Here is a 27,660-nt window from a genome sequence, read left to right as displayed (position 1 = left end):
AAATTATTCCCATTTGACGTCACGAATTTCAAAGCTGAACCACACCCTGGTACATGAAGAGATCACTCCAGCCCAGCAGGACAACTGCCAAGCCCAAAGGTGAAGCATTCCTGGGTAATGCAGCTCTACATATATAAAAAAAATAAAACAAAGCATTCTTGGGCAACTCCTTAGCTCAAGCCCAATTTGATTCTTGTTTGGCAGCACAGTTCACTAGCTTCACAAGCTATCATCAAACCAGTTTGACAGTCGGCAACTACACACCTGCGCCTGGCACGAAGACCCAATTAAAAGAAAACGTGGCAGATGCTCAGACAAGAATATTCTGACATGAACAGCTGTCACCTTTACTACTGTCCTCTTTCCCTTCTGCCCGCATCTGTTCCAGGCATGGCTTACAATTCTGAAATATTTAATAGGTCTTCCAAGCTCCATATTAACTGCTGATCATTATCAAGATTTATTTCTCTTTTAAAGATCCATCATCATCAACTCTTAAAGCAGCATTCATTCTGCTTGTCATAGTTCAATCAGTAAGATACATGACTGAATATTGGGCCTATGGCTCAAATATTCCAAAGGCCAGAGAGTTGGTGCAACAGAGCAGACAGGAAGACACGTACTGGGATCATGCGGAATCTCTGTGATTCTGGTGGATATTGCCCAGAAATTTTAATTTTCTGACAAGGCGTTTCTTTGCAACCTGGAAAAAGTCCCAGTATTTGGAGGATTCTGATTCACTCCAGCTTAATAGCTATCCAAGAAAAGTCAGGGGATTAAAAACTTACTCAAATTGAACCACCAACTCCAGAACAACACCCCAATTGCACCTGCCCCCAACTCCCAATACATCCTGAAAAGATATAGCCTCCCCCAACCCAATACCCTCCCCACCACTCTCCACACCCGCAGCCCAGCGCAGATTGACTTGACCCAACCTGATCACACCCTGTTCTGGTTGGATTTGCTGCCTCTCAGCTCATCCAAGAACAACCTGATCAATTGATGGATCCTAAGCATGCACCTACCACTGTATCCAAGTGGCACGCTGCTTTCTTATCTGTCCACCCACCAATCTAGCCATTACCGTCCTCACACACTTACCTCCCCTCAGTCACTGTTAAACTCCCATCGAGACCTTTAACTCCTCAAACATGGCAGCATGTGTTAATAAATAAAAAAAGGAGGCACATTGGACTACAACACTGCTGCTGAGTATACAGTGTATTTCTCCCGGCTTTCCTCTGATGGACAGGTCCAACTCCAAACTTTGGCTATAAAAATTGCCTTGTGGTAAATGGATAACTCTAAAGAGGATTGTAGTTGAAAAAAATCTATTCCAACAGGAACTGAAATACTTGGGACTGTGTTTTTGAGCAAATGTTTGGCCAATGCTGTTTGATAAACATCTTCTTTACACGAGTGCGAGTCTAACACTACGGTGTATCGCAGTGCCTGCGTCCCCAGTAGCAAATGCCGATTCTCTGAACCCAAAACAACAAGCTCCTCATTTACGGAGATTAATGTGTTTAATCTGCCACGAAGTGATGCCATTCCTCAGTCAGGTGCAGTATTGTTTACATCTGTCCACAGTGTGTAAAGGGTTTGCACCAACCTCCCCCAGACATGGAGACTGGCTGCACTGGGGCTCTGCATTAACAAGAATTCCACTCAACAGTCTCTCAAAACAGCTGGGTGTACAACAGCAATGCTCTTACGACAAGCTTGCCATTCTCTTCTAATTAAAGAAGTTAAAGTTGCCGAGGTCCCAGAAGACCACTGGGCTGCAGAGAGAGATGAAGGAAGATAGTTTAACATGAAGGCCAACATGCCTCAGTTGAGGGGTAGGGCTGAGAAGCATGATCGGCTTAGCCAATATGGGACTATTATACCTTCTGACTGTAGTAAGTGAGACAATGGTGTGAATTTCGGTTCGATCATACTGGAGCTGGGGCTGCGTAAACCTTGCAGCCTCTCAGTGTTGAGCGCTGAACCAGAGCGCACCTTGGGAAGGCAGCCTGTACCAACTGCCTCAGACCCGCTGGAGACAACAGATTTGGTAAAATCCTGATGTCACACAGTCCAAGTGGCTGGTGTGATGCCAGAATTTCTAATTGGATGATAGATTCTACTGTCGCTTCAATGGATGGATCAAGAAAGAAGCCAAAACAAAAAAAAAATGGCCAGTTTACAGTCTAGGCTGATGCTGCACCATGTGTGACAAAATGGAGCAGAGTCTTAGCTCACAAACTCCACATCAGAAACCACAGCCAGAAGGCTGGATGGAGACATTGCTCTGTGTTGCATTTCCTTGTTCGAGCTTGAACCAGCCAGATCTGCTGAAGGAATACAGACATTTCTCTGCAATGAGCCAATGTTGAGCCGTAAGATGGGGCCCAGATATGTGCTGTTTAATAAAGCCAGGCACAAAAGCTGCACAGTCATTTTGAATAAATATAGCTTAAGCACTGATTGGAGAAAGCATTGCTGTGTACTTTTTGAGGGTTAGTGCATAAATCAGGGAGGACAGAGAAAAGCGCAAACCTGGGTGCAGCAGAGCTCGGTTTTCAGCAGGGTAAGAAAAGGATGCGGAGAACACAACAAGGAAAGGTCAAGAGAAGGGTGAAGAACAGCACTTGGAGGAAGCACTGAGGACAAGGGGTCAGAACGTACTCTGGGTGAGGGATTATAATGTTATCACCAACAGTAACTTCTCATACCCTTTTCCCACAATATCCCTGTAACCCTTTACACTACTGTGTAAGACATCCCCTGCATTCTAAAGTTTCTAAACTTTGAAGTGTCACTGTCCTCCAGAAAACTTCATTTAAAAATATTTAAGAGATGCGCAGGATAATTCTGTTGAATTCATCTGTTATTAAGAATTCAATTGAAGCCCATCAGCAACCACAATAGCTGTAAAAACTTCACAAGTATAATGGAAGTAATTACATATTTTTCAGATCCTTCCATCCACAGCAAAATGCTTGTGAAGTAGCAAGTTGTCAAGACTGGCATGCTAACCTCCAGCAGCTATTAAAGGTTTACTGCCCGTGAAGCAGGCCAGTGGCTTTTGAGTTCAAAGCTGTTGGGCACTTCAGTCTCTTCATATAGTCTACCTATAAACCTGAAATGCCAAGGCACGCTGGAAAGATGGACCTGCAAAGAGAGAGGGGCCTCCTGGATCAAATTTTAAAAGTTAAATTTAGGAATGGCATTTGTACAAAAACAGAAATTGCTGGAAAATCTCAGCAGGTGTGGCAGCACCTGTGGAGAGAAATTAGAGTTAACACTTCAGGTCCATTTCAGAACTATTCTGAAGAAGGGTCACTGGACCTGAAATGTTAACTCTGATTTCTCATCAATGTCAGACCTGCTGGCATTTCCCAGCACTTTATGTCTTCGTTTCAGATTTCCAGCATCTGCAGTTCTTTCGGTTTGATGGCATTTGTACATCTGGATGTTCTGGAGTTCCAGAATTGATTAGATAATAGATATTAAAATTTATGGAATTGTATAATCTGAGGGTCACTTTGTGCACATGCCAAGACCCAGCAGCCATTCAGACCTGTAATTGGTACCAATTAATCAGTCCTGTAGCCTACAATTTCAAGATGAATAAGTGACAACCCAGTGTGGAGCTGGAGGAACACAACAGGCCAGGCAGCATCAGAGGAGCAGGAAAATTGATGTTTTGGGTACGGACCCTTCTTTAGAACTCGGGAGGGGGAAGGGAGCTGGGAAATAAATAGAGAGAGGAGGGGTAGTGATAGGTGAAAGGAGGTAGGAAGCGGTGGGGATTGGTCAGCAGAAAGGGTAGGGCAGATAGGTGGGAAAGATGATGGACAGGTCCTTCCCCACCTATCCACCCTAGCCACCTCACCGGCCAGTCGCCACCACTGCCTACTTACACTCACCTATCACCATCCCATCCCGACCCACCCTTCCTCACTCTAGTTCACAGCTCCCCATTTCTGACGAAGGGTGCCGACCCAAAACATCAACTTTCCCGCCCCTCTGTGTTCCTCCAGCTCCACAGTATTGTCTCTGACTCCAGCATCTGCAGTTCCTACTATCTCCAGCGTGAAGATGACGATGGGAACAAGATTCGGCCATTCAGCTCATCATGCCTGCTCTGCCATTTAGAATGAACATACCTGATTGAATATTTCAAAACCTTTTTCCCACACTATCCCCATAACCCTTTACACTATTGTTAATCAAAACTTCAACCACTTCTGGTTTGAGCACACTCGTCTGAGGGGCAGAGAATTCCAAATATTCACATCTCAATCCGGTCCTAAATGGCATATCCCCTATATTTGAATTATACCCTCTGTTCAACACTTCCCAATCTGGGGAAATATCTTACCTGGATCAACACTGTCTATCCCTTCAAATATTTTGCAATTTTCATTGAGATCACCACTCATTCATTGAAACTCTAGAGGATACGGGTCCAGTTTGCACAATCTCTCTTCACAGGACGACCAACCATCCAGGGAACAAGTGTGGTGAATCTTCAATGCACTCCCTCTCTGTAAATATTATCTTTCTTGAGATGAGGAGACTAAAACTGTACCTTGCAAGCTCCTACACAATTGAAGCAAGGCTTTACTATGATTGTACTCAAATCCTCATGCAATTAAGCCTACATTCCAATAGTTGACCTAATAGCTTGATGCCCCTGCATGTCAGCCTTCTATGACATTTTGCCCGGAACACCCGAACCTTTTGCATATCAACATTTTCCAACCTCTTACCATTTAAAAAATATTCTGCACGTCAGTCCTTCCTGCTAAAAAGTCGATAACTTCTCCTCTTTCCACATGATATTCCATCTGCCATGTTCTTACCCAACCATGAAGCTGTCCAAATCCTCCTGAATACATTTTACATTTTCCTCACAACACACATTCCCTAACTTTGTATCATCTGAATTATAATATTTATTCTCTATTTCCAAATCATTGACTTATATTAAGAACAGCTGGTGTCCCCAGTCCTGCTCCTTGTGGTACACCATGAATCTCAGCCTGCCAATGAGAGAATGACCCATTTATTTCTACACCTTGTTTTCTGTCTATCAGCCAATCCTTAATCCATTCCAATAAATTACGTCCTATACTACATGCTTTAAATTTGTTAACCAATCTCTAGTGTTGGGGGACCTCATCATAGAATCCCTACTGTGAAGATGCAGACCACTCAGCCCATCAAGTCCCCAAACCTCTGAAGTGCATCCAACCAAGACACATATCCCTACCCTAGCCCCTGTAATGCTGCATTTCCAATGGATAATCCACCTAACTTGAATATCCCTGAGCACTATGGACAAGTTAGCACAGCCAGTCCGCCTAACCTGCACATCTTTGGACTGTGGGAGGAAACTGGAGCACCCGGAGCAGACATCGGGTGAATGAGCAAAGTCCACAAAGACCCAAGGGTAGAGTCAAATGCAGGTGCGTGAGGCAGCAGCGCTAACCAATGAGCCACTGTTCAGCCGCATCAAATTCTTGTGAAAATTCAAATATATTCCAACCAGTGACCCCTCCCCTTTTATCAATCTTGTTCACGACATCGTCTAAAAACTGCAACTAGTTTGATGAACATTACTTCTTAATCACAAATCCACCCGAGTATGTCCAGTCAAGACATTTTTATTCAAATGTCTATTTAGCACTTCCGTCATGACAGCTTTGAGCACTTCCCCTGCTAGTGATACAAGGCTAACAGGTCAGTAGTTCCCGAGTTTCTCCCTTGCTCATTTCTTAAATAGCAGGATTAAATTTGCAAGATTCCAATCTGCAGGATTCATTCCAGAATTTATGGCATTTTGGAAGATGATTATCAATGCATCAACTGTCTCTATGTCCAACTTCTCCTGGGATGAAGACTATCAGATTTCAGGACCTGATTAAACTTCAGCCTCGTTAATTTGTCCAGTTCAACCTTCTCAATAATACTAATTTCCTTCAATTTCTAATTCTAGCCAGCCACTCGGATCTCTAATTCTTAGGGATTTCTCACATCTTCCTCCGTGAATTCAACTTAGCTTTTCTGCCATTTCTCTATTTCCCGTTAGAAACTCTCCTGAGTCTTCTTTTAATAGGCTCAGACATGTCATGGTCAAACATTTCATTTTGAGTCCATTTTTGTGTTTTGTGGAATGTTGAATTCATAATCCAATCATCCTTCCCTTATCAGTTTCTTAGTCTTCTTTATTCTAAAAACTTCCTGATCCTCAGATTACTATTTCTGGCCACAATAAAGTAGAATCCCTTGTAAAACAAGCATTTTTTTAAAAACTTGGTAGGAAATGAGCATTAATACTACTAAACATCCCAAAAATGACTCCTGTAACTGCAGATTAAAAGACGTATGGCTAACATCCATCATTTCACAGGCAAGCTGCTTAAACACTGGTAAAATCCCACAGGAATCATTTAAAGAAACTAGATGTGAAAATAAAACCGCTCTGATGTTGTCACAATAACATATTAGCACTTAAATGAAAAATTCATTATTAAGGTATAGGCATGTAGAGAATACAAAATGTAAATAATTTTCTGTTTGCATATAACTTAAAAATATTTTTTAAATGAATAAATTTAGTACCTTAATTCTTTCACTGGTAACAGTCTCTCTTTGGTCTTGGAGTACAGTTCAACTAACCCAGAACGTTGTATCAACTGTCCATTTCCTGCTTTCATTGATGAATTATTAGTGCGGCTTTGATAGTCATAATGGAAGTCTTCACAAGCGCTATCTGAGAGTGCTGCAATGAAGTAAGGAGTTAAGGTGAAACTTAAGCATTGAGAAAAAGACAACATTCTTGAAAGTGGCTTCAAATCCATGCACTATACTCAGAAATGTCTCTGGAATCCCAACAGGAATTTCCAAAGGCATTGTCTGATATGCAACTGCAGTGAACAGCAAATCAGTAGACTATCCAGCAAAACCACATATAATCAGCTTTCAAACTCAAAGGCCACTTAATAATGTGCCAACTGTAGCCGAAATTTTGAACCTCATATACAATGATCTAGAAATTCTGAAGCACCCAGTTTCATCACTTCGTTAAGGATGATGAGATATGTGGCACTTGATATCGAATTTTATCATCATAGATCTAGTGTGACATTATACTCTTTACCAGTGGGCTGGAGCCAACAGCTTAGAAAGCAAACTAAAGCCACATTCAGCTAAGTTGTTCTGGAGATCCAGTTGTGGATTGGAGAGCTATACAGAAGTGAGGTAGCACAGGGACTGGAGTTAAAACTGGACTGGAGAGTGACGTCACACAGGAGGATTATTGGAGAAAAGAAAGGGAAAGATTGGAATTGGAAGGAGATTGAGAGTCAGTCAACTCAGAAGTGGCTCAAATGGCATAGACTGGAGGTATACCATTTAAAGTGGAGAATAGAGGAGCTCCTCCCAATCCTGCTGTCGGCAAGAGCATTTACCTACTTTACAGTAGGGCACTTTTCTGAGGGCAGCCAATTACCCTGTGGGTTGCCTTAAGGCAGATAAGTACTAAAATAGAGACGTAGAACAGGATGTTAGGCTCTTTATTGTCCAAGCAAAAGGATGAACGCTGGTTCTGTCAATGCTAAAGGACACCATTCGTTTTTCCTTGCCCTGTAATGCAAATTGTGCATTTCCACCCAAAATTGTGTACATGCTTGCAATCTGCCACTTTGGCATCTCATTAAACCATGTAGCCCTTGGCAAAACTAGAAAGATACAATCCAATTTGCAGACTAACAACTTGTCACTTACCATGCATCAAATACTTAGCAGAACAAATGACAGGAAAATTAGTTTGATAAACATGGGCAAAGGGAAGTCCAAAGTTTTTTCACTGAGGCCCCAAGCTACTCTGCTTCCTGCCAGTGCTTTCTCTGGCCTATGATTCACCCACTGGCAGATCAGGGTGGATGGCGAAGGTTTCACTGCTCCCCTCATTCAGACCTCTGACTAATCTTACAATCAGGTCCCTTTCTGCACACTTCCAGCCTCTTTCTAACAATGTTCTTGTTATCTGTTCAAAACAGGAAGTTACCATCACGTCACAGGAAGACAGCTGGATCAGATGGGCCTAAACCATACAGAGTAGACAAATCAAGTGGCAATTGGTAATGTAACACCCATTTGAAGCCAGCAATGCCACATTGAAGCTGAATTCTCCAGCTAACATTTTCCTTCATCTCGCAAGACTGATTACACATCCAGCACCAGGCGTCCAAAACTAATCCAAAACCACAGGTCATACGTTTAAGGTGAGAAGAGAAAGATTTAAAAGGGACTTGAGGAGGAATGTTTTCACGCAGAGGATGGTGCATGTATGAAACAAATTGCCAAGAGAAGTTGGAGGTGAGTGCAACTACAACATTTAAAAGGCATATGAATAGGGATATGAATAGGAAGAGTTTAGAGGGATATGGGCCAAATGCTGGCAAATGGGGCCAGATCAGTTCAGGATATCTGGTCAACATGAATTGAAGGATCTGTTTCCATGCTGTACAATTCTATGACTCCTTCTCTATAGGACAGTGGAGAAATGCAACAGTGAGTGGTGCAGAGGTCCGTAGCAAAACAGATTAACCTGAAGAATCTGTTCACCTCATACGCTGAAAATGAAATGCAAAATAAACACCGAATACATCAAAACAATCATAGGACAGACACCTGACACTAAAAAATCTTTGCCAACGCTGTAGGAAATACCTCATGAATGCAAACAATGCCTGGTTTTTAAAATGGAATACTTCTTTGTAAGCAAATAGGAAACTTTCGGAAAATGCGTCAAAACAGGACATAGTTACAGAAAAGCAAAAGACTGAAGAACTAGCCATACAAAGCAATAAATGAGGTAGAACAGTCTCCAGTGGAAGACAAACTCAACGTTTTCCTATGGAAAAATCAGTGACCCAGACCAAACATTCTCTCAGGCATTTACATCAATATGTATCTCATGAACTTCAAGTTAGACAAGAGAGCAAGTGTTACAGTACTGCCTGATAGAGACTGTAATGAAGTTCTACTTATAGTCAGCAGATGTTCAGCCATATGGTCCAAGGGTATCAGACTTAACATTAAAGCAATGCTAAGAGCAATTCTGAAAATAGGACACACCAAATAACAGAAATCCTTCCTGTACCTCACAAGCAAAAAAATCTTTCCCTTAAGTAGTATTTTCCTTAAGCTCATTCAAAGGTGGAAGAGGTTAAATAACAAAAGTGAAGGAAAAGCGAACAGGAAATTTTATTGAATTTCATGAGTTCATGACAAAACTTAAACATAAAGCAATAATTCCTGAGTATATCCCTCGTAATATTGGAATGAAATGTTTTGAGAGACAGCGAACAGTGACCACAGTGGTTTGGCTGAAAGGTTTTCTACTGCTATCGAAACAGGAAAGAGCTTAGATTCTGTGGATGTGGTGTATATGGACTTCAGTAAGGCATTTGATAAGGTTCCCCATGGAAGGCTCATTCAGAAGGTCAGGAGGAATGGGATACAGGGGAACTTAGCTGCTTGGATACAGAATTGGCTGGCCAACAGAAGACAGCGAGTGGTAGTAGAAGGAAAATATTCTGCCTGGAAGTCAGTGGTGAGTGGGGTTCCACAGGGCTCTGTCCTTGGGCCTCTACTGTTTGTAATTTTTATTAATGACTTGGACGAGGGAATTGAAGGATGGGTCAGCAAGTTTGCAGACGACACAAAGGTCGGAGGTGTCGTTGACAGTGTAGAGGGCTGTTGTAGGCTGCAGCGGGACATTGACAGGATGCAGAGATGGGCTGAGAGGTGGCAGATGGAGTTCAACCTGGATAAATGCGAGGTGATGCATTTTGGAAGGTCGAATTTGAAAGCTGAGTACAGGATTAAGGATAGGATTCTTGGCAGCGTGGAGGAACAGAGGGATCTTGGTGTGCAGATACATAGATCCCTTAAAATGGCCACCCAAGTGGACAGGGTTGTTAAGAAAGCATATGGTGTTTTGGCTTTCATTAACAGGGGGATTGAGTTTAAGAGTCGTGAGATCTTGTTGCAGCTCTATAAAACTTTGGTTAGACCGCACTTGGAATACTGCGTCCAGTTCTGGGCGCCCTATTATAGGAAAGATGTGGATGCTTTGGAGAGGGTTCAGAGGAGGTTTACCAGGATGCTGCCTGGACTGGAGGGCTTATCTTATGAAGAGAGGTTGACTGAGCTCGGTCTCTTTTCATTGGAGAAAAGGAGGAGGAGAGGGGACCTAATTGAGGTATACAAGATAATGAGAGGCATAGATAGAGTCGATAGCCAGAGACTATTTCCCAGGGCAGAAATGGCTAGCACGAGGGGTCATAGTTTTAAGCTGGTTGGTGGAAAGTATAGAGGGGATGTCAGAGGCAGGTTCTTTACGCAGAGAGTTGTGAGAGCATGGAATGCGTTGCCAGCAGCAGTTGTGGAAGCAAGGTCATTGGGGTCATTTAAGAGACTGCTGGACATGCATATGATCACAGAAATTTGAGGGTGCATCCATGAGGATCAATGGTCGGCACAACATTGTGGGCTGAAGGGCCTGTTCTGTGCTGTACTGTTCTATGTTCTATGTTCTATGTTCTATTCCAAGTTGCAACAATGTTCCGAATGAACTACAAGCAAAAAGGTAACAACTGTACAGCCTGCATCACTCGAGAGGAAGTAAGGTGATGAACAGACAATGGAAGCATCTATCCCAATTGAATTGGGTCAAATTGCTACGCAACACAATGAACAACTGTCCCCCTCCAATTCAAGTCTGAGGCTGAGGCTATTAGGAAGGGACAGATTGAGGCAAATACCAAACTTGCTCACCTTCCACCAAGAACAATGTAGTCAGCAATACAAGTGAAGAAGTGAATTACCTGATTCATAAACAATTGAATCACTCAGAGGGAGGAATCCAAAGTATTCAGGACATTAAAAATGAGAAGAAAATTCCACCAAGTTGAAGGTGTGGCATTATATAACTGCACAAAACGGCACTAAGGAGAGATAAATAATGGGCAAAGATCCAAACTATGGAAAAGACACACATCACTTTCTACAAAAGGGACCACACCAAAAATTTTGGTGAAAGTTATATATCCCAAAAGTTACCCATGAAAGAAATGCACCAAGTTCAAAGTCCTTCAGTTGAAGGGAGAACTGCAGACATTAACTGAAAATCCTTCCACACAACTATTATTCTTCCAGGTTCCAGCAAAACATGCTTAGGGGAGAAGGGAACCCTTTTGAATTAGTAAAGCCAAAGAGTTGGTGGTGAGGAGGGGAATGGATAGATGGTTAATGCAAGCATATAACCAAATGTATAACAATACAAAAGTTACAAGGAAATGAAGGCTTGGGGGAAGTGTTGCACATTGGTCCGAAAAGGTTAATACTTAACTGAGTACGGGAAGCACCCACTTTGTCATAGTAACCTGGTTAGAATAAAAAAGGATCTTTAGGAGTCGGGCCTGCTGCTAGTGTGCGTCTAGCAGCCTATGTAGCAATGTGGATTGTATTCATTGTGAACGAATCTGTAAATAGTTGCAGTAACACGATAAACCTGATATTATTTTCTCAACAAGATCTAGTTAAACCAGAAAACGGATTTTCCAAATCTATACTTGGAGCACTTAAGGCTTGAAGAAACCCACCTAGGCAACAGTAGTCATGGCCAAGAACTCTGCATGTCTAATTCCTTCCAGTCTAGCTTTGGAAGTACAGGAAACACCTTAATTTGCAGTTCATTGTTGTATAAGAGGGGTCATGGGTGTTTTCTATTGAATGAGCGCTAACTACCTTTCATTATAAATAAACAGCTGCATAAGAATTGCAAGTTTACCCATGGTACACCACACACAGACACACACACAGACAAACACACAGACACACACACACAGACACACACACACAGACACACAGACACAGCTTTTCAGGACCAAGGCATCATCCCCCAACTCCGAGGTGTACCACAACTGGAAAGAATTCCACTCCACTAATACCTGGCCTGGTAATGGAAGTCATGAACAGCAGTTGCTGCACTCAGGAGAGCAACTTTCCTGCTTTTAAAAAAAGGCAGAAAACATTTTTGGGGGACAAAACGTGGGGAAGATAAAGAAAAAAAAGCAACGTATTTGAATATTAAAAAACTGAAAGTGCTGGAGAATCTCAGCAGGCACTCTCATTCCCAGCATCAGCATCCAGAAAAAAAACAGTCCAACAGTCTATCACAAGCATAAATGGCACTCAGAATGCATTTTGCTTAGAACAACGTATAATCCTCCTCATTGCTGCATGTCATTAGCTTTTATGCTTTTTTCTGATCTGATTATTTTTGTGTTTATATCCTCTTAGCAGCAAAGCTTTTTATTTTCAGCCACATTTTCACATGCCATATCCCTCATCAATATCATAAATATACATTTGTTTACCTGTAATGTTTCATAGCATTTGCATGTTGCCTGCTTTGTAATGAACTGCATTATCAAACAAGAGTTATACCTTGCCCTTTCCATCTCTGGCTCTAGGAAACCTTTCGTTGACAGTAGATTTCCCTCCCTTTTCCTCAAACAATAGGGTCTTCTCGGTAGGAAAGCGCATCACGTGTACTTTCTTCTCCATTCTCAGCAAAAAAAATGCTCTCTGTAATAGTTTATTAATGTGCATTTTGCTGCAGTTTTTGTTGTGTTTTCTTGTCCTCCTAACTACCTGACCCCCTATGCATTCAAGTGCTCTTTTAATATTTATCCCCTCAACCTGCACCCTCTTCCGAGCCTCACGCTACTCTCCTTTCCTTTTTCTAATTGACCATGCCAGTCAAGAACCATCAAACCTGCTTTGTGGCTTTACATGGAAGTGAAAAATATAGTTAAGAAACTTTTTTTTACATATAAAAGTATCTTCAGATTTGGATGAAGGCATTTAAAGGACTTGTTTGCTACAGAGCAGTTGATATATATTGTTTTATGGCAGTGAATATAAACATGATTGCAGGCCACTGTGCTCATAACTGGAGCAGAGATCGATTTGCTGGAGTGTCAGCTAGATGGAAGGCCAGCAGCTTAATGGGCAGAATTTGTGCTTAAGAGCAGAGGCATATATGCCCTCAAATTCTTTGTAGACAAGCTGCAGCAGACAACAAACAAAACAAAATGCAATATTCATTTGTTCACCGAGCAGAGTTCCTCTAAGTTGACCCCCAAATTATCAGTTGAGGTAAAAATCTAAAAATGCAAACAAGTATTTCATGTCATTGGTGGCAAAAAAGGGCACAATTAAATGCAATACTGCACCGCCCTCTGGAGGTTTGTTGTAGAATTTCTGGCTCTAAGGAAATACAATATTCTGAAAAGTATTTAATTGTTATGACACAAATATTTGTCTCTTCCAAATTAAAGCCTGGCCACTATGCACCTTAAAAATGTTGAACATATATATTTCTGTGGATAATCAGCTCGTGTATATTGTTGATCTATAAACACAGAAACAGGCATAATACTGATGGACAATTGTTGCATATAATAATCTCATTCCTTCATTACCATTTGCATTTCTGGCACTTGCAGCTGACACACAGTTTCTTAAGCAACAATCGAAAGATAACATCAGTGTTATCCCTCTGCTTCAGTTATGCCAACTTCAGCAAGAGCCATCCAATTTAATAGTCTAGCACAGTGTATTCTAAAGCTCTTCCCATGCTGCTCCCAGTTTGAGAAATTTTTGCAACCTCTCAATGAGCACGGAGCTGGGGCGGAGAGGAGAGGAAGTATGATAGCAAGGGCTTATGAGCTCGAGTAGAATTCTGATCCCCAGCTTGACTTAAAAAACAAGCAAGGCGTTCTCTTGGTGTCTTCTCAGTATTTATTCCTCATCAACATGACCAAAACAGATTAATGCAGTGTCTGATGAAGGGTCTAGGCCCGAAACGTCAGCTTTTGTGCTCCTGAGATGCTGCTTGGCCTGCTGTGTTCATCCAGCCTCACATTTTATTATCTTGGAATTCTCCAGCATCTGCAGTTCCCATTATCTTTAATGCAGTGTCGTTTTGTTCGAAAGACATTGCTTGAAAATGGATGACAGGGTAACATTTACTGCATTTCAAACGTGTGAAATAGTTTGGGATGTTCCCAGAAATTTAAAGGTGACATCGAAATTTAAATTCAGTATTTTAGGTAAGATCTCCCAAAATGTTGACATTCTTTTCAAGGCAAGCATGGTACATTTCCCCAGAGCCCTGTAAATATTCATCCCTCAACCAATAGGGTCTACTTTTGCTTTATAGATCATGGTTTGTGAATTTTTAAATTGAGGAATGGGTCATTTTGAGCCAATTAGGGTATTTTCTTCATGGATATTTTCCAAGCTTCTGGCATATATCAGGTTGGGAAATAAAATATCTTTAATGCGTGTGGAGCGAATCTGACTTTAATTAACAATTTTATAAAAGTTAAATCATATCATGTAATGTCTTTAATAATTTTCTCTTGATGTGATGTGCCATATAGTGAAGGAATGGCTTGTAGAAATCATTAATTGAAGTGTATCCCCGAGCTTATCATGCACTCAGTAAAAGCTCAGAGTGCCAAGGCAGTCAGATTAAATAAACCTTTTAAGTTAGCAATCATCATTTCGGTGGCAAAACTCACTGCTTTTATAAACTTTATTTAAATTTCCTGAAATATTTTGACTTCTAATTGAAGAGATGTTGTTTGCAAATGGATGGCAAAGCAATTGTTACTGCATTTCAGAAGTGTGAAAAACTTTGGGATCTTCAAAATTTCCTGAAAGATTTTGACTTTTAATTGGAGAGTCTCAATGGGATGGTTTCCTCAGGGATATATATATATATTTTAAACTATTGCAGTATACTTACAACTTCCAAGGACAGGTAAAGATAACTTGACCTGATCAGGATAACTTTTTGAATAGATGTCATTTCCACTGGTTTCCTGGAAAAATAGTGTAAAATAACATATTAAGAAATCCCTTCAATTAAGCTGAAGTATCTTCGTGAATTCAACTAAACATCATAATAAACAAACCTGGTTTCAGTTACATGTTTCGTTATTACATTTGCAGTTTTCTGATGCCCATGGAATTACAGTGCAGAATAATGGGCATGGAAATGTGTGGGAAGTTCACCTCTGCAATGTTTTAATTGTTTGAATAAATTCTCTTGAATAATAAGTAATCTAATTTTAGATGTGCTTGTGAAAGTATGCTTATGCTGATATCTCTCAGTGCAATTTCAAGACTTTTTTAAAAGTACATTCACAGGATGAGGACTTCCCTGTCCAGGACAGCATCTATAGCCCATTCCCTGAGGGCGGTTAAGAGTCAATCACATTGCTGTGGGTCTGGAGACACATGTTGGCCAGAATCTCCTCTATCCATCTTCGGTCTCCCTCCCCCTCTCTCCCTATTTATTTCAGAACACTCTCCCCAACTCCCTCTCTGATGAAGGGTCTCGGCCCGAAACGTCAGCTTTTGTGCTCCTGAGATGCTGCTTGGCCTGCTGTGTTCATCCAGCTTCACACTTTGTTATCTTAGTCAGGATGGCAGTTTCCTTCCCTCAAAGACATTAGTGAACCAGAAGGTGTTTCTAACAACTGACAATGGATTCATGATCATCACTGAATGCTTAATTTCAGGGTTTTAATCAAATTCGAATTCCATGAAGGGATTCAAACCGAGGTCAGCCAGAACATTACCTGGGTCTCTGGATTAACAGCCCAGCGATAATACCACTAGGCCATCACCTCTCATGTTGACAACAGCTTAGCCAGTTCTCTCATATTCATTATGACAACATTTTCCTGTACCTTAGCAACAACTTTCATACAAATGCAGGAATATAACACCAAGACCGGATAAAATTATGTTGAGTTAAATACAATGGCTTCATCCTTGCTCAGAAACATCATAAAAAATTAAAATATTATAGATTTCATGGCAAGCGGTTGCTCAAATCTTGAAAGCACTTTTCTCTAGTACCTAGCTCCAAACAAATTAGGAATGATTTCAAGACATTCATGCAAAGTTATTACAAACGCACTTCATGTGAAGAATTGTTATACTGCTAATAACCGAAAGGAGGCTGAATGGCAATGGATTAAAAATAATAAATAGCTCCGACAATTTTCTGTCTTAAACTAACCTTACACGAACAATTGCCTTTATCACACTGGGGCCTTACAAAGTGCTGTACAGGCATGCTGCACACAGAATGACAAAGAGATACATAGAAATGGATGGATAAATGGAACATGATGCAGTTTTGTGACTGAGCTGAATTTTGCTGGAAATTGGAAGAGCATGCAAAGGAGCACCAGAATAGTAAAGTCCAGAGACAAAGGTTGGGATGAAGTTTTCAGCATCAGACGGCCTTAGGAAAAGCAGACATTCTGCAGGTGGAAACAGGAAGTCTTGGTGAACGTGACACATCAAAGGTTTGGAAGCTAAACTTGGGCTCAAATCAGACACAGAGATTGCAAACTTGTTGAGCATCAGGTAACAGATAGAAACAGTTTGCACAGTTGGTATAAAATAGCACACAAGTTACTTCAATACTATATGCATACACGCAAAGTTTCCTCTTAACAACGAGATATAAATGGGAACTAGAGAATTATGTGCAACTGCAGTCTCTAGAACCATGAAATTGTGCGAACTAGATAAATGAACACGCCAAAACAACATTAATTATTGTGTAACTACAAAGTAAAATACTGTTGTTAGCTGTAAAGTACATTCTCAAACTGAAAATATCTTGTTTATATTATCGACTCAGAAGAAATGTCACAACATATTTCTAAATTCTCCTGACAAGCTCAGGAGCAAATAGAGATCACAGCAATCGCTCAGTATTCATATTGAGCAATTGGCCAATTTAGAGTACACTAATTTAACTACACTGAAATTCTGCAATAGTAGTACCTCTTCTACATGACAAATTGAGCATACTTTCATTGCTTCACTCATGTTATCCATTAATACCTGAAGACTTCCTGCTGTACGAGCCACTAGAACCAAATTAATTAATGAAAATTATGACAGAAAATTAAAGGCATTAAGATTTTAAAGAATAACAGCGGGAAAGCAGAGCTTAAAGTAAGTGGTCAAATGTTGGAATAGGCATCATAATTGAAGTTTCTGGGAAGCATCCTGTCGTACAATAGTGACCGATGTAAAGAAATCAGAGGCAGCACAGCAATGGCAAAGAATGTATTCTCCAACACAAAGCCTTGCTCCACAAGCAATGAGTACCCACCATGGGTTTTTTTTATGATTGGTAATTAAATGCACCGTGATGTAGGGGTCTGAAAATTAATTGTGCTTAAAGAACAGTGAACATCTACAGGCTAATGTGATGATGCTGTAGCTTTAGGAGGTTATTTTGTCCTTTGTGTTGAAGAGACATTTTATGGCAGACATACCAAGTTGTCTACTAGAACCACTGGATTAAACAGCTCATGACGTCTAGGGATTTTTGTTTTAAAACGTTGGGGCAATAAAAGTAGCCTGAATGGTTGTGGTCAAACTAACCCGAAACCAGGATCTTTGGTTCAGCTTTCAGTAACTTCTGCTGGGGTCTGAAAGAAGTAGAAACTATATTTCCCCATTCTCAGTTACAGCCAAAAGCTGGGGTCTCTCTGCCTGCAATGTGAGTTGCATGTGAGACAGATCTGTTTTCTGAATTTGCCGTTTGCCAAGGATATATTTATGGAATGTTACTATGGAAATTAGGAACAGCAAGGGAGTAGTCACCTCGTTAGGGGTTTACTACAGGCCCCCCAATAGCAGCAGGGAGATTGAAGAAAGCATAGGTCGACAGATTTTGGAAAAGTGTGCACGCAGTAGGGTTGTTGTAATGGGTGACTTTAACTTTCCCAATATTGATTGGAACCTCCTTCGAGCAGAAGATTTGAATGGAGCTGTTTTTGTAAGGTGTGTTCAGGAGGGTTTCCTAACGCAGTACGTTGACAGGCCGACGAGGGGAGAGGCCATTCTAGACTTGGTGCTCGGAAACGAGCCGGGGCAGGTATCAGATCTTGTGGTGGGAGAGCATTTTGGTGATAGTGACCATAACTGCCTCACATTCTACATAGCTATGGAGAAGGAGAGGATTAGGCAGAATGGGAGGATAATTAATTGGGGAAGAGGAAACTATGATGCGATTAGACATGAGTTAGGAAGCATGGACTGGGAGCAGTTGTTCCATGGTAAGGGAACTATAGACATGTGGAGACGGTTTAAGGGACAGTTGTTGGGAGTGATGAGTAAATATGTCCCTCTGAGACAGGCAAGAAGGGGTAAGATTAAGGAACCTTGGATGACGAGAGCGGTGGAGCTTCTAGTGAAAAGGAAGAAGGTAGCTTACATAAGGTGGAGGAAGCTAGGGTCAAGTTCAGCTAGAGAGGATTACATGCAGGCAAGGAAGGAGCTCAAAAATGGTCTGAGGAGAGCCAGGAGGGGGCACGAGAAAGGCTTGGCAGAAGGAATCCGGGAAAACACAAAGGCATTTTACACTTACGTGAGGAATAAGAGAATGGTCAAAGAAAGAGTAGGGCCGATCAGGGGTAGCATAGGGAACTTGTGTGTGGAGCCTGAGGAGGTAGGGGAAGCCCTAAATGAGTTTTTTGCTTCTGTCTTTACGAAAGAAACCAACTTTGTAGTGAATGAAACCTTTGAAGAGCAGGTGTGCATGCTGGAATGGATAGAGATAGACGAAGCTGATGTGCTGAAAATTTTGTCAAACATTAAGATTGACAAGTCGCCAGGCCCGGATCAGATTTGTCCTCGGCTGCTTTGGGAAGCGAGAAATGCAATTGCTTCGCCACTTGCGAAGATCTTTGCATCCTCGCTCTCCACTGGAGTCGTACCTGAGGACTGGAGAGAGGCAAATGTAATTCCTCTCTTCAAGAAAGGAAATAGGGAAATCCCCGGCAATTACAGACCGGTAAGTCTCACGTCTGTCGTCTGCAAGGTGTTAGAAAGGATTCTGAGGGATAAGATTTATGACCATCTGGAAGAGCATGGCTTGATCAAATACAGTCAACACGGCTTTGTGAGGGGTAGGTCATGCCTTACAAACCTTATCGAGTTTTTTGAGGAATGTGACTAGAAAGGTTGATGAGGGTCGAGCTGTGGATGTGGTGTATATGGACTTCAGTAAGGCATTTGATAAGGTTCCCCATGGTAGGCTCATTCAGAAGGTCAGGAGGAATGGGATACAGGGGAACTTAGCTGCTTGGATACAGAATTGGCTGGCCAACAGAAGACAGCGAGTGGTAGTAGAAGGAAAATATTCTGCCTGGAAGTCAGTGGTGAGTGGAGTTCCACAGGGCTCTGTCCTTGGGCCTCTACTGTTTGTAATTTTTATTAATGACTTGGACGAGGGAATTGAAGGATGGGTCAGCAAGTTTGCAGATGACACAAAGGTTGGAGGTGTCGTTGACAGTATAGAGGGCTGTTGTAGGCTGCAGCGGGACATTGACAGGATGCAGAGATGGGCCGAGAGGTGGCAGATGGAGTTCAACCTGGATAAATGCGAGGTGATGCATTTTGGAAGGTCGAATTTGAAAGCTGAGTACAGGATTAAGGATAGGATTCTTGGCAGCGTGGAGGAACAGAGGGATCTTGGTGTGCAGATACATAGATCCCTTAAAATGGCCACCCAAGTGGACAGGGTTGTTAAGAAAGCATATGGTGTTTTGGCTTTCATTAACAGGGGGATTGAGTTTAAGAGTCGTGAGATCTTGTTGCAGCTCTATAAAACTTTGGTTAGACCGCACTTGGAATACTGCGTCCAGTTCTGGGCGCCCTATTATAGGAAAGATGTGGATGCTTTGGAGAGGGTTCAGAGGAGGTTTACCAGGATGCTGCCTGGACTGGAGGGCTTATCTTATGAAGAGAGGTTGACTGAGCTCGGTCTCTTTTCATTGGAGAAAAGGAGGAGGAGAGGGGACCTAATTGAGGTATACAAGATAATGAGAGGCATAGATAGAGTTGATAGCCAGAGACTATTTCCCTGGGCAGAAATGGCTAGCACGAGGGGTCATAGTTTTAAGCTGGTTGGTGGAAAGTATAGAGGGGATGTCAGAGGCAGGTTCTTTACGCAGAGAGTTGTGAGAGCATGGAATGCGTTGCCAGCAGCAGTTGTGGAAGCAAGGTCATTGGGGTCATTTAAGAGACTGCTGGACATGTATATGGTCACAGAAATTTGAGGGTGCATACATGAGGATCAATGGTCGGCACAACATTGTGGGCTGAAGGGCCTGTACTGTGCTGTACTGTTCTATGTTCTATGTTCTATGTTCTATATTGGAACAGTTTACAGAATTAGACATTATAGAATTATAGAATCCCTACAGTGTGGCAACAGGCCCTTCTGCCCAACTAGTCCACACTAACACTCAATGCGTCCCACCCCGATTCATATCCCCCTATAACTCACCTAATCTACACATCCCTGAATACTGTGGGCAATTTTAGCATAGCCAATCCACTGAGCCTGCATATCTTTGGACTGTGGGAGGAAATTGGAGCACCTGGAGGAAACCCACGCAGACACGGGGAGAATGTGCAAAGTCCACACAGTCGCCCGAGGCTGGAATTGAACTCGGGTTCCTGGTGCTGTGAGGCAGCAGCGCTAACCTCTGAGCCATTGTGCCGCCTTTTATTATTCTGTTAAATTTTCCAGTAGAGTTAGGCTATTTAAATTCCTTCTTTATTTTATTTCAACTACTGTTGATGAGTAAAGTATGCTGTGTTTTAAATCTGGCAGTTTGACCAATCAAATTGCAACTGGAATGCAATACTTTATATTTACCTTTCAAATAAGAAAAAGTTTGGGTCTTGACCACCTTGTGAATATTTTGAGGGTGTTTGATCTGGTCCATAACACTAGAACATTGTGAAATGTAATTCTGCAGAAGGATAGAACAAATTAGATGGACAGAGCCCAAGAGAAATGAAAAGGTTCTCTGGACATTGAAGAAAGGAAGGACAACTTTGAATGGGTATCACTCAGGCAAAACAGGTTAGAACTGGTCATATTATAAGGCATGAGTACCTATGGAGGGGAATGATTGAAGATTTCAGGGAGATGAACAAAAAAGAGGAGAAAGAACAATATTAGACAATGTGAAATTGAAAATGGGAGGTTCTTACAAGCAATTGAAAATTAAAACACATGCACGCAAATTCTGGAGAGATTAGCAGAGAGCCAAACTTTAGGTAGTACATAACAAACAGATTACTGGTTTAGGGTTAAAGTGATAAAGCATTACTGTACAATCTAGGACATTTCCTATTTTGTGATTTGTTTCTAAGTAACAGTTGATTTGATTCATTGTTGTCACATGTACCTAAGTACAGTGAAGAGTTTAGTTTTGCGAACAGTACAGGCAGAACATAACATACAAGGACATACAGAACTCAGGGTGCTTAGACAGAGCAAGGCTTGCAAATTACAACTGCACAGGAGGCACACAAAAGCAAGATTAACATTAAATTTGAAATTAGAGAGGTCCATTCAGTAATCTAAAAACAGCAGGGAAGAAGCTGTTCTTGAACCTGCTGATGTAGAAGTTTAAGCTTCTGTATCTTCTGCCGGATGAAAGAGGTTGATAGGGAGTATTACTGGGGTGTGATGGGTCTTTGATGATGTTGGCAGCCTTTCCACAGCAACAAGACATGTAAATGGAGTCCATGGTTAGAAGGTTGGCTTTCATGATGGTCTGGACTGTGTACAATACTTTCTGTAGTTTCCTACCATCCTGGACATAGCAGGTGCCATACCAAGCCGTGATGCACCCAGATGGAATGCTTTCTACGGTGCATCTGTAAACGTTGGTGAGGCTCCTTATGGACAGGCTGAATTTCCTCAGCCTCCTGAGGAAGAAGACAAGTTGCTGCACCTTCTTGACTGTCGCGTCTACATGGGACGACCAGGGCAGATTGTTGGGCATTGTCACTCCTAGGAACTTAACACTCCCGACCCTCTCCACCTCAGCTCCATTGATGTGGATAGGGCTGTGTCCTCTTCCTTTCTGCCTGAAGTCAATTCTTTAGTTAGGCTGACATTGAGGGAGAGGTTGTTACCTTTGCCCTATGACACCAAGCATTCCATCTCCTTCCTGTACTCTGACTTGACATTGGTTGATGTCTGGCCTACAACAGTGGTGTCGTCAGCGAACTTGTAGATGGCATTCGGATGAAAGTTGGTCACACAGGTGTGAGCGTACAGGGAGTAGAGTAGGGGGCTGAGTACGCACCCTCACGGGGTGCCAGTGATGAGGATTATTGGAGAGGACATGCTGTTGTCTACCTTCACTGATTGCGGTCTGTGGGTCAGGAAGCTGGGGATCCAGTTGCAGAGGGCAGAGGCGAAACCTAGATCTCGGAGTTTGGAGGTTAGTTTGGTTGGGATTGTGGTGTTGAAGGTGGAGCAACAGTCAATAACTGGAGCCTGATGTAGGCATCCTTATTTTCCAGACATTCCACGGACAAGTGCAGGGCTAAGGAAATAGTATCCGCTGCAGACATGTTTCATCAGCAGGCAAATTGCAAGGGATCCAGGCAGTCTGGGAGGCTAGACCTGATGAGGGCCATGACTAACCTCTCAAAGGACTTCATAGTTATGGAGATCAGAGCCACTGTGTGAAAGTCATTGAGGAACGCTGTATGTGCTTTCTTTGGTACTGGGATGATGGTTGTCTCCTTGAAGTCTTCAGATTTTAGCAAGAAGAGGTTAACAAGGTCAGCCAATACTTCTGCCAGCTGCTTAGCACAGGATCTAAGAGCACAGCTGGGGATTCCATTCAGGCCAGTCACCTTCCTCGGGTTCACTCTTAAGGTCTGGCATCTGCAACAGTGCTTTTGATTGTACATTGTTCATAAAAACAATCCAAATGTTTTCAGCCTTAGTTCTTCATTCATGGTCTAGCAGTCATCTCAATTTTGAACAGACCAGAAAGATGTAACACACAATTAGAAAGAAGGCTGGGAAACATGTAACAGTGACTACACTCCTCTGTAATTCTACTCAGCAATGACATTTGCAAGGAAATGTTACAGTGTTTGATCATTCTGTCTGGTTTTCCTCTCTGCTTTTTGTCTGTGTGATGTTGTACACCTCGACATGAAAGAAGTAAAGTTACCCCATTGTGAGAGATATTCTGGAGCACTCCAAGGATCCAATCCGTATGCAGGTAGCCAAAGGGACATAAGTGAAACTACATGGCTCAGATCAGCAGGCTGCTAAAATATTAGAGCCTGATATTTCTTGGAAACAAATTCCTGCAATGAATTCATCACTACAGAAATAAAATACCCAAGATGAACTGAGTATGTTAAACAAATGTTAGTTAGGGCAATAGCACTTATCACACTGGGATAGTTTCACATTGTCTGCTTGAATATTTTATTGTTGTGTAGCTTGACAAGTGAAAGGGGACAGAAAAAAAGCATTAATTCTGGACATTCCAAAGGACAAACTCTTATGGTGAGTCCCCTGATTGAAGTGCCAACTTTTGTCCCTGCCTCATGGAAACATGCAAATGGAAAATAGGCAAGAAATAAAGATGGAAAATATAAGTTAATAAAATAAAGGAGTTGCGAGAGATTGGGTTCAAAGAGACAAGTGGCAAGCAGGTTATGATTTTGAAACAATTGTTCAGAATTTTGCCTTGATAACTTATTACGATGATGCTATTTCTATTATCTTCCATTGTTTTGCTTTTGCATTACAATACACCAGTAAGCAGCAAGTTAATAAATCAGAGCAGCCAGAAGCATCAAGAAAGTCAATGCAGATGATTAGAAATTACAACTACTTTTGCTTTACAGCATGCTTATCACAGCAATTGTGACCACAATGCAAGGGCTAGTTGGCAACATGCACTAAGTAGCCCTGGTCTCTCTGAAGGTACTGAGACCTACCTAAAGAGAGATTTTCACCTGATATTTGGAAGTAATGATAACTACTTTAACAATCGAAACACCACTAGAAACAGAAGCTGGTGAGCATTTCCTTATCACTCACAGGTACAGACTTTACTCAGCATTGGCAAAAAGTCCAGCAGTTGACAAAGCAATTACAAGTTGCAGACAACGCAATCATACACAAGCACATCTCTTTATTTTCCTCCTGCTATGTAAGTCAGCCTTAAGAAATTCAGACTTGGAATCTTAGTCTACTCCACAAGAAATCGTAAATTATGCATCACTTCTGTCTTTTCATACACAGGAATGTAAGGAATTGTGTAAATGCATGCTTCTAAATTTAAAATAAAATGCTCTCCACCCAAATAGAAGATGGATACCTGCTCAGATTCCAGTTGTGCATTTATACTTCGAAGGCGTTCAATTAAGTACTGAGCTTCATCCTCTGGGATTTCTGAGAAATAAAAGAAGAAACACTGTTTACATTTGCACAACAAACTTTCTTAAAAAGAACTGTTCATGAATTGCAGCCTTCACTGTTCGCAGTAGTATTTAATCCCTCTCTTTCGCAGAGGACAAGTTATCATCGCCATGCTTGTGAGTCTGGAGGCTTCCTTCCCTCAAGAAGGAAAGTGAGCCAGATGGCTCTTTCTGACAATCATCTTTATTCCAGATTTTTACTGAATTCAAATTTCACCATCTGCCATGGCAAAATTTGAACCCTTGTGCTCCTAGATTGTTAGTACAGTGTTCTGGGTTACGAGCCCAGCAACAATACCGCTTGACCAGCACATACCCTATCATACATACAAGCCGTGAAGAATCACTGAGGCAAATGCAGAGGTCATTCAAGTAACGGCAATAGAAATCCAAAATCCTTCAATCAGATCTCCCATCAGCATTCACCATACAATGTATAAATGTTAAGGAAATGTCAGCCATAATGTTCTATCGAATTATTAAATGGCTGCTCATTTAAAAGATCTTTGTCACACTTGGAGATTTGCAACCTGTAGTTGTGGCAGAACATAGGAAATATGTGGGAGGAAGACAAATAAATCTTCTAATTGCCTTCATTTGTGTTGTCATTTTTTTTCCAATATGGGCAGATTAATTTACTTCTTAATAACTTGTACCTCAGCACTGCTCAACTCTCCAAATTCTGGGGCAAAGAACACCCATCCATAAAATAGTCGTATATTATTTATATTAAAATCTTTGATTTGTAAAGGTTCCCTCTATTAGGAGCTGACATATTTCCCATGTCTTCCTATGTGTACACTTCGAGGAGAGGCATCCAAAATCTTTACTATTTCATAGAGTCCTACAACAGAAACAGGCCCTTCAGCCCAAACCAGTTCATGCTAACCAAGACGGCCACGCATACTAACCCCATTTCCTAGCTCTTGGCCCAATCCTTCTAAACCTTTCCTAGCCATGTATTTGTCCAAATGCCTTTTAAGTGTTGTTAATGTACCTGCCTCATCCACTTCTGTTAGCAGCTCATTCCATATGTGTATCACCCTCTGTAAAAAAAAGTTGCCTCACAGGATCCCATATATTCTTTATACACTTCTATAATATTTGCCCCTCAGTCTTCTACCCTCTAAGGAAAAAAGTCCTAGCTTGTCCAACCTCTCCCTATAATTCAGTCCCTTGAGTCCTGGCAACATCCTTGTAAATTTCTTCTGCATTCTTTCCAGTTTAATAACATCCTTCCTATTGCAAGATGACCAAAACTGAACACAATACTCCAACTGCGGCCTCACCAACATCCTGTACGACTGCAGCATAACTTCCCAACTTCTATACTCAGATGAAAACCGAAAGAACCAAAGATGCTGTAAATCAGGAACAAAAATAAAGTTGTTGGAAAAGCTCAGCAGATCTGGCAACATCTGTGAAGGAGGAAGTTTTGGGTCCGGTGACAATTCCTCAACCCTGTAAGCTCCTGTCTAATTCCATCAAAATTCACCTTGCCCCAATTTGGGACTTAGTCTTGTGGACCAGTTTTGACCCTCTCCATAACTGTCTTAAAATTAATAGAACTGTGGTCACTGATCCGAAAGTGCGTCCCCTCTGTCACCTTTCCTGCCCTATTTCCCAAGAGTAGGTTGAGTTTTGCCCCTTCCCGAGTCGGTCCCACTGGATGATCCCTCAGCTATATCATCTCTGACCACTGCAGTGATAATCCCCTTCATCAAAAATGCAACTCCCCCTCCCCTCTTTCCTCCACCTCTGTCCTGCCTAAAGCACCTGTACCCTGGCACATTAAGCTGCCAGTCCTGTCCCTCTCTTAGCCATGTTTCTGGAATGGCTACAATATCCCAGTCCCACGTACCTGTCCACACCAAGTTCATCAGCCTTCCCAGTCAGCCCTCTTGCATTGAAATAGATGCAATTTAATCCAACAGGCATTCCTCACTCTCTGTCTTGTGTCAGCCTGACATGTCTCCTCAACCTGCTATTTCTGATTACTGTAACTCCTTCCAGCCTTGCACTTGTCTCCCTGCTGTTTCGGATCCCATCCCCTGCCAATCTCATTGAAACTATTTGTTGTGAATGCCAAGAATTGAGCCTTTCAAATTCTGGGGCATTTTTACCTCTTCTCTACAGCATTATTAATTTTCTATCACTGAAAATCAGTGTTCTGTCTGTGTAGCCTCCTAACATATTCCTGTAATTTCTAACTGTACATGCGCACCAGGAAACCACTTCCCTTAATCCCTGCAAGAATCGGAGAGGTAATTTATCTTTATGTCATCCTTTGAATTTGATTTTTAATTGATTTAGCATCACACTTGTTCATTCTGACCTGTTTCGCTCCAAACGTACTCAATACAAAAAGCAACGTCTAAAGTAGCTCCACTTATATCCTACATATGTGATGTTGGTTAACTCATCCAGCCGACTTGTTTTCACAGCTTCCTCATTTCTCTAAACTGTGTCATGTTAAACCACACTGATTCTATTGTTTTAAATGAATCCAACAGTCAAATCACACTGATTGTGGATCACTCTGTAGGGGCTATCCTGTGGGCTGCTATTTCCTGAAATTATGTTATCCTGTCTGGGTTGCAAATGGATACTAGGTCCAGCTGAGATAGATAAAACAAAGAACTGCAGATGCTGGAGATCAGATACAAAAACAGAAATTGCTGATGAAACTTAGCGGTTCTGGCAGAATCTGTGGGAGGGAAGCAGAGTTAACGTGTCAAGTCTGGTGACTCTGAGATCCCAGATGGTGACAGTATGCTCCAGTCAGGATTCGTATGCTCCATTCCTTTCCTTTCTTATTTTTTCTCTTCATTTTTTTTCCTCTTCTGCCAGTGGCCTGGAGCAAAGTGGGGACGGTGGTCAGTGGCCCAGGGTGAAGAGGCTGCTGGTCAGGAACCAGTGGAACCCAGTCAGACCATGTGGAAGCTCGTTTAGAAGGATTATCTTTTGAGCTGAATGCTTTGTATTTTCCCAACTTATATTTTGCATATCTGTAATGTCACGCAATGTTTTTCTTTATTCTATTTTTTTGTATGTTACATTGTACCTAAGATAACAAAGTGTGGAGCTGGATGAACACAGCAGGCCAAGTAGCATCTGAAGAGCACAAAAGCTGACGTTTGGGGCCTAGACCCAAAACGTCAGCTTTTGTGCTCCTAAGATGCTGCATGGCCTGTTGTGTTCATCCAGCTCCACACTTTG

At 41.8% G+C, this 27,660-nt stretch overlaps 1 protein-coding gene across 4 annotated transcripts in view; it reads right to left on the bottom strand.

Annotated features, from left to right (window-relative positions):
• LOC125467255 (protein unc-13 homolog C-like) overlaps nucleotides 1-27,660 on the bottom strand; it is a 562,058-nt gene that overhangs the window by 450,459 nt on the left and 83,939 nt on the right. For all 4 annotated transcript variants that reach the window (XM_059639173.1, XM_059639171.1, XM_059639172.1 and 1 more), the window contains exons 6-8: nucleotides 24,342-24,415; nucleotides 14,888-14,963; nucleotides 6,619-6,778 (exon numbers count right to left, since the gene is read on the bottom strand). In XM_059639173.1, coding sequence (XP_059495156.1) covers nucleotides 6,619-6,778; nucleotides 14,888-14,963; nucleotides 24,342-24,415 — 310 coding nt within the window. The remainder of the gene's footprint in view (nucleotides 1-6,618; nucleotides 6,779-14,887; nucleotides 14,964-24,341; nucleotides 24,416-27,660) is intronic.

Source organism: Stegostoma tigrinum, chromosome 33 (assembly GCF_030684315.1).
Source record: "Stegostoma tigrinum isolate sSteTig4 chromosome 33, sSteTig4.hap1, whole genome shotgun sequence".
NCBI lineage: Eukaryota > Metazoa > Chordata > Chondrichthyes > Orectolobiformes > Stegostomatidae > Stegostoma > Stegostoma tigrinum.
Note: the sequence above shows the minus strand (reverse complement) of the source record. Positions and strands in the feature narration are given on the sequence as shown.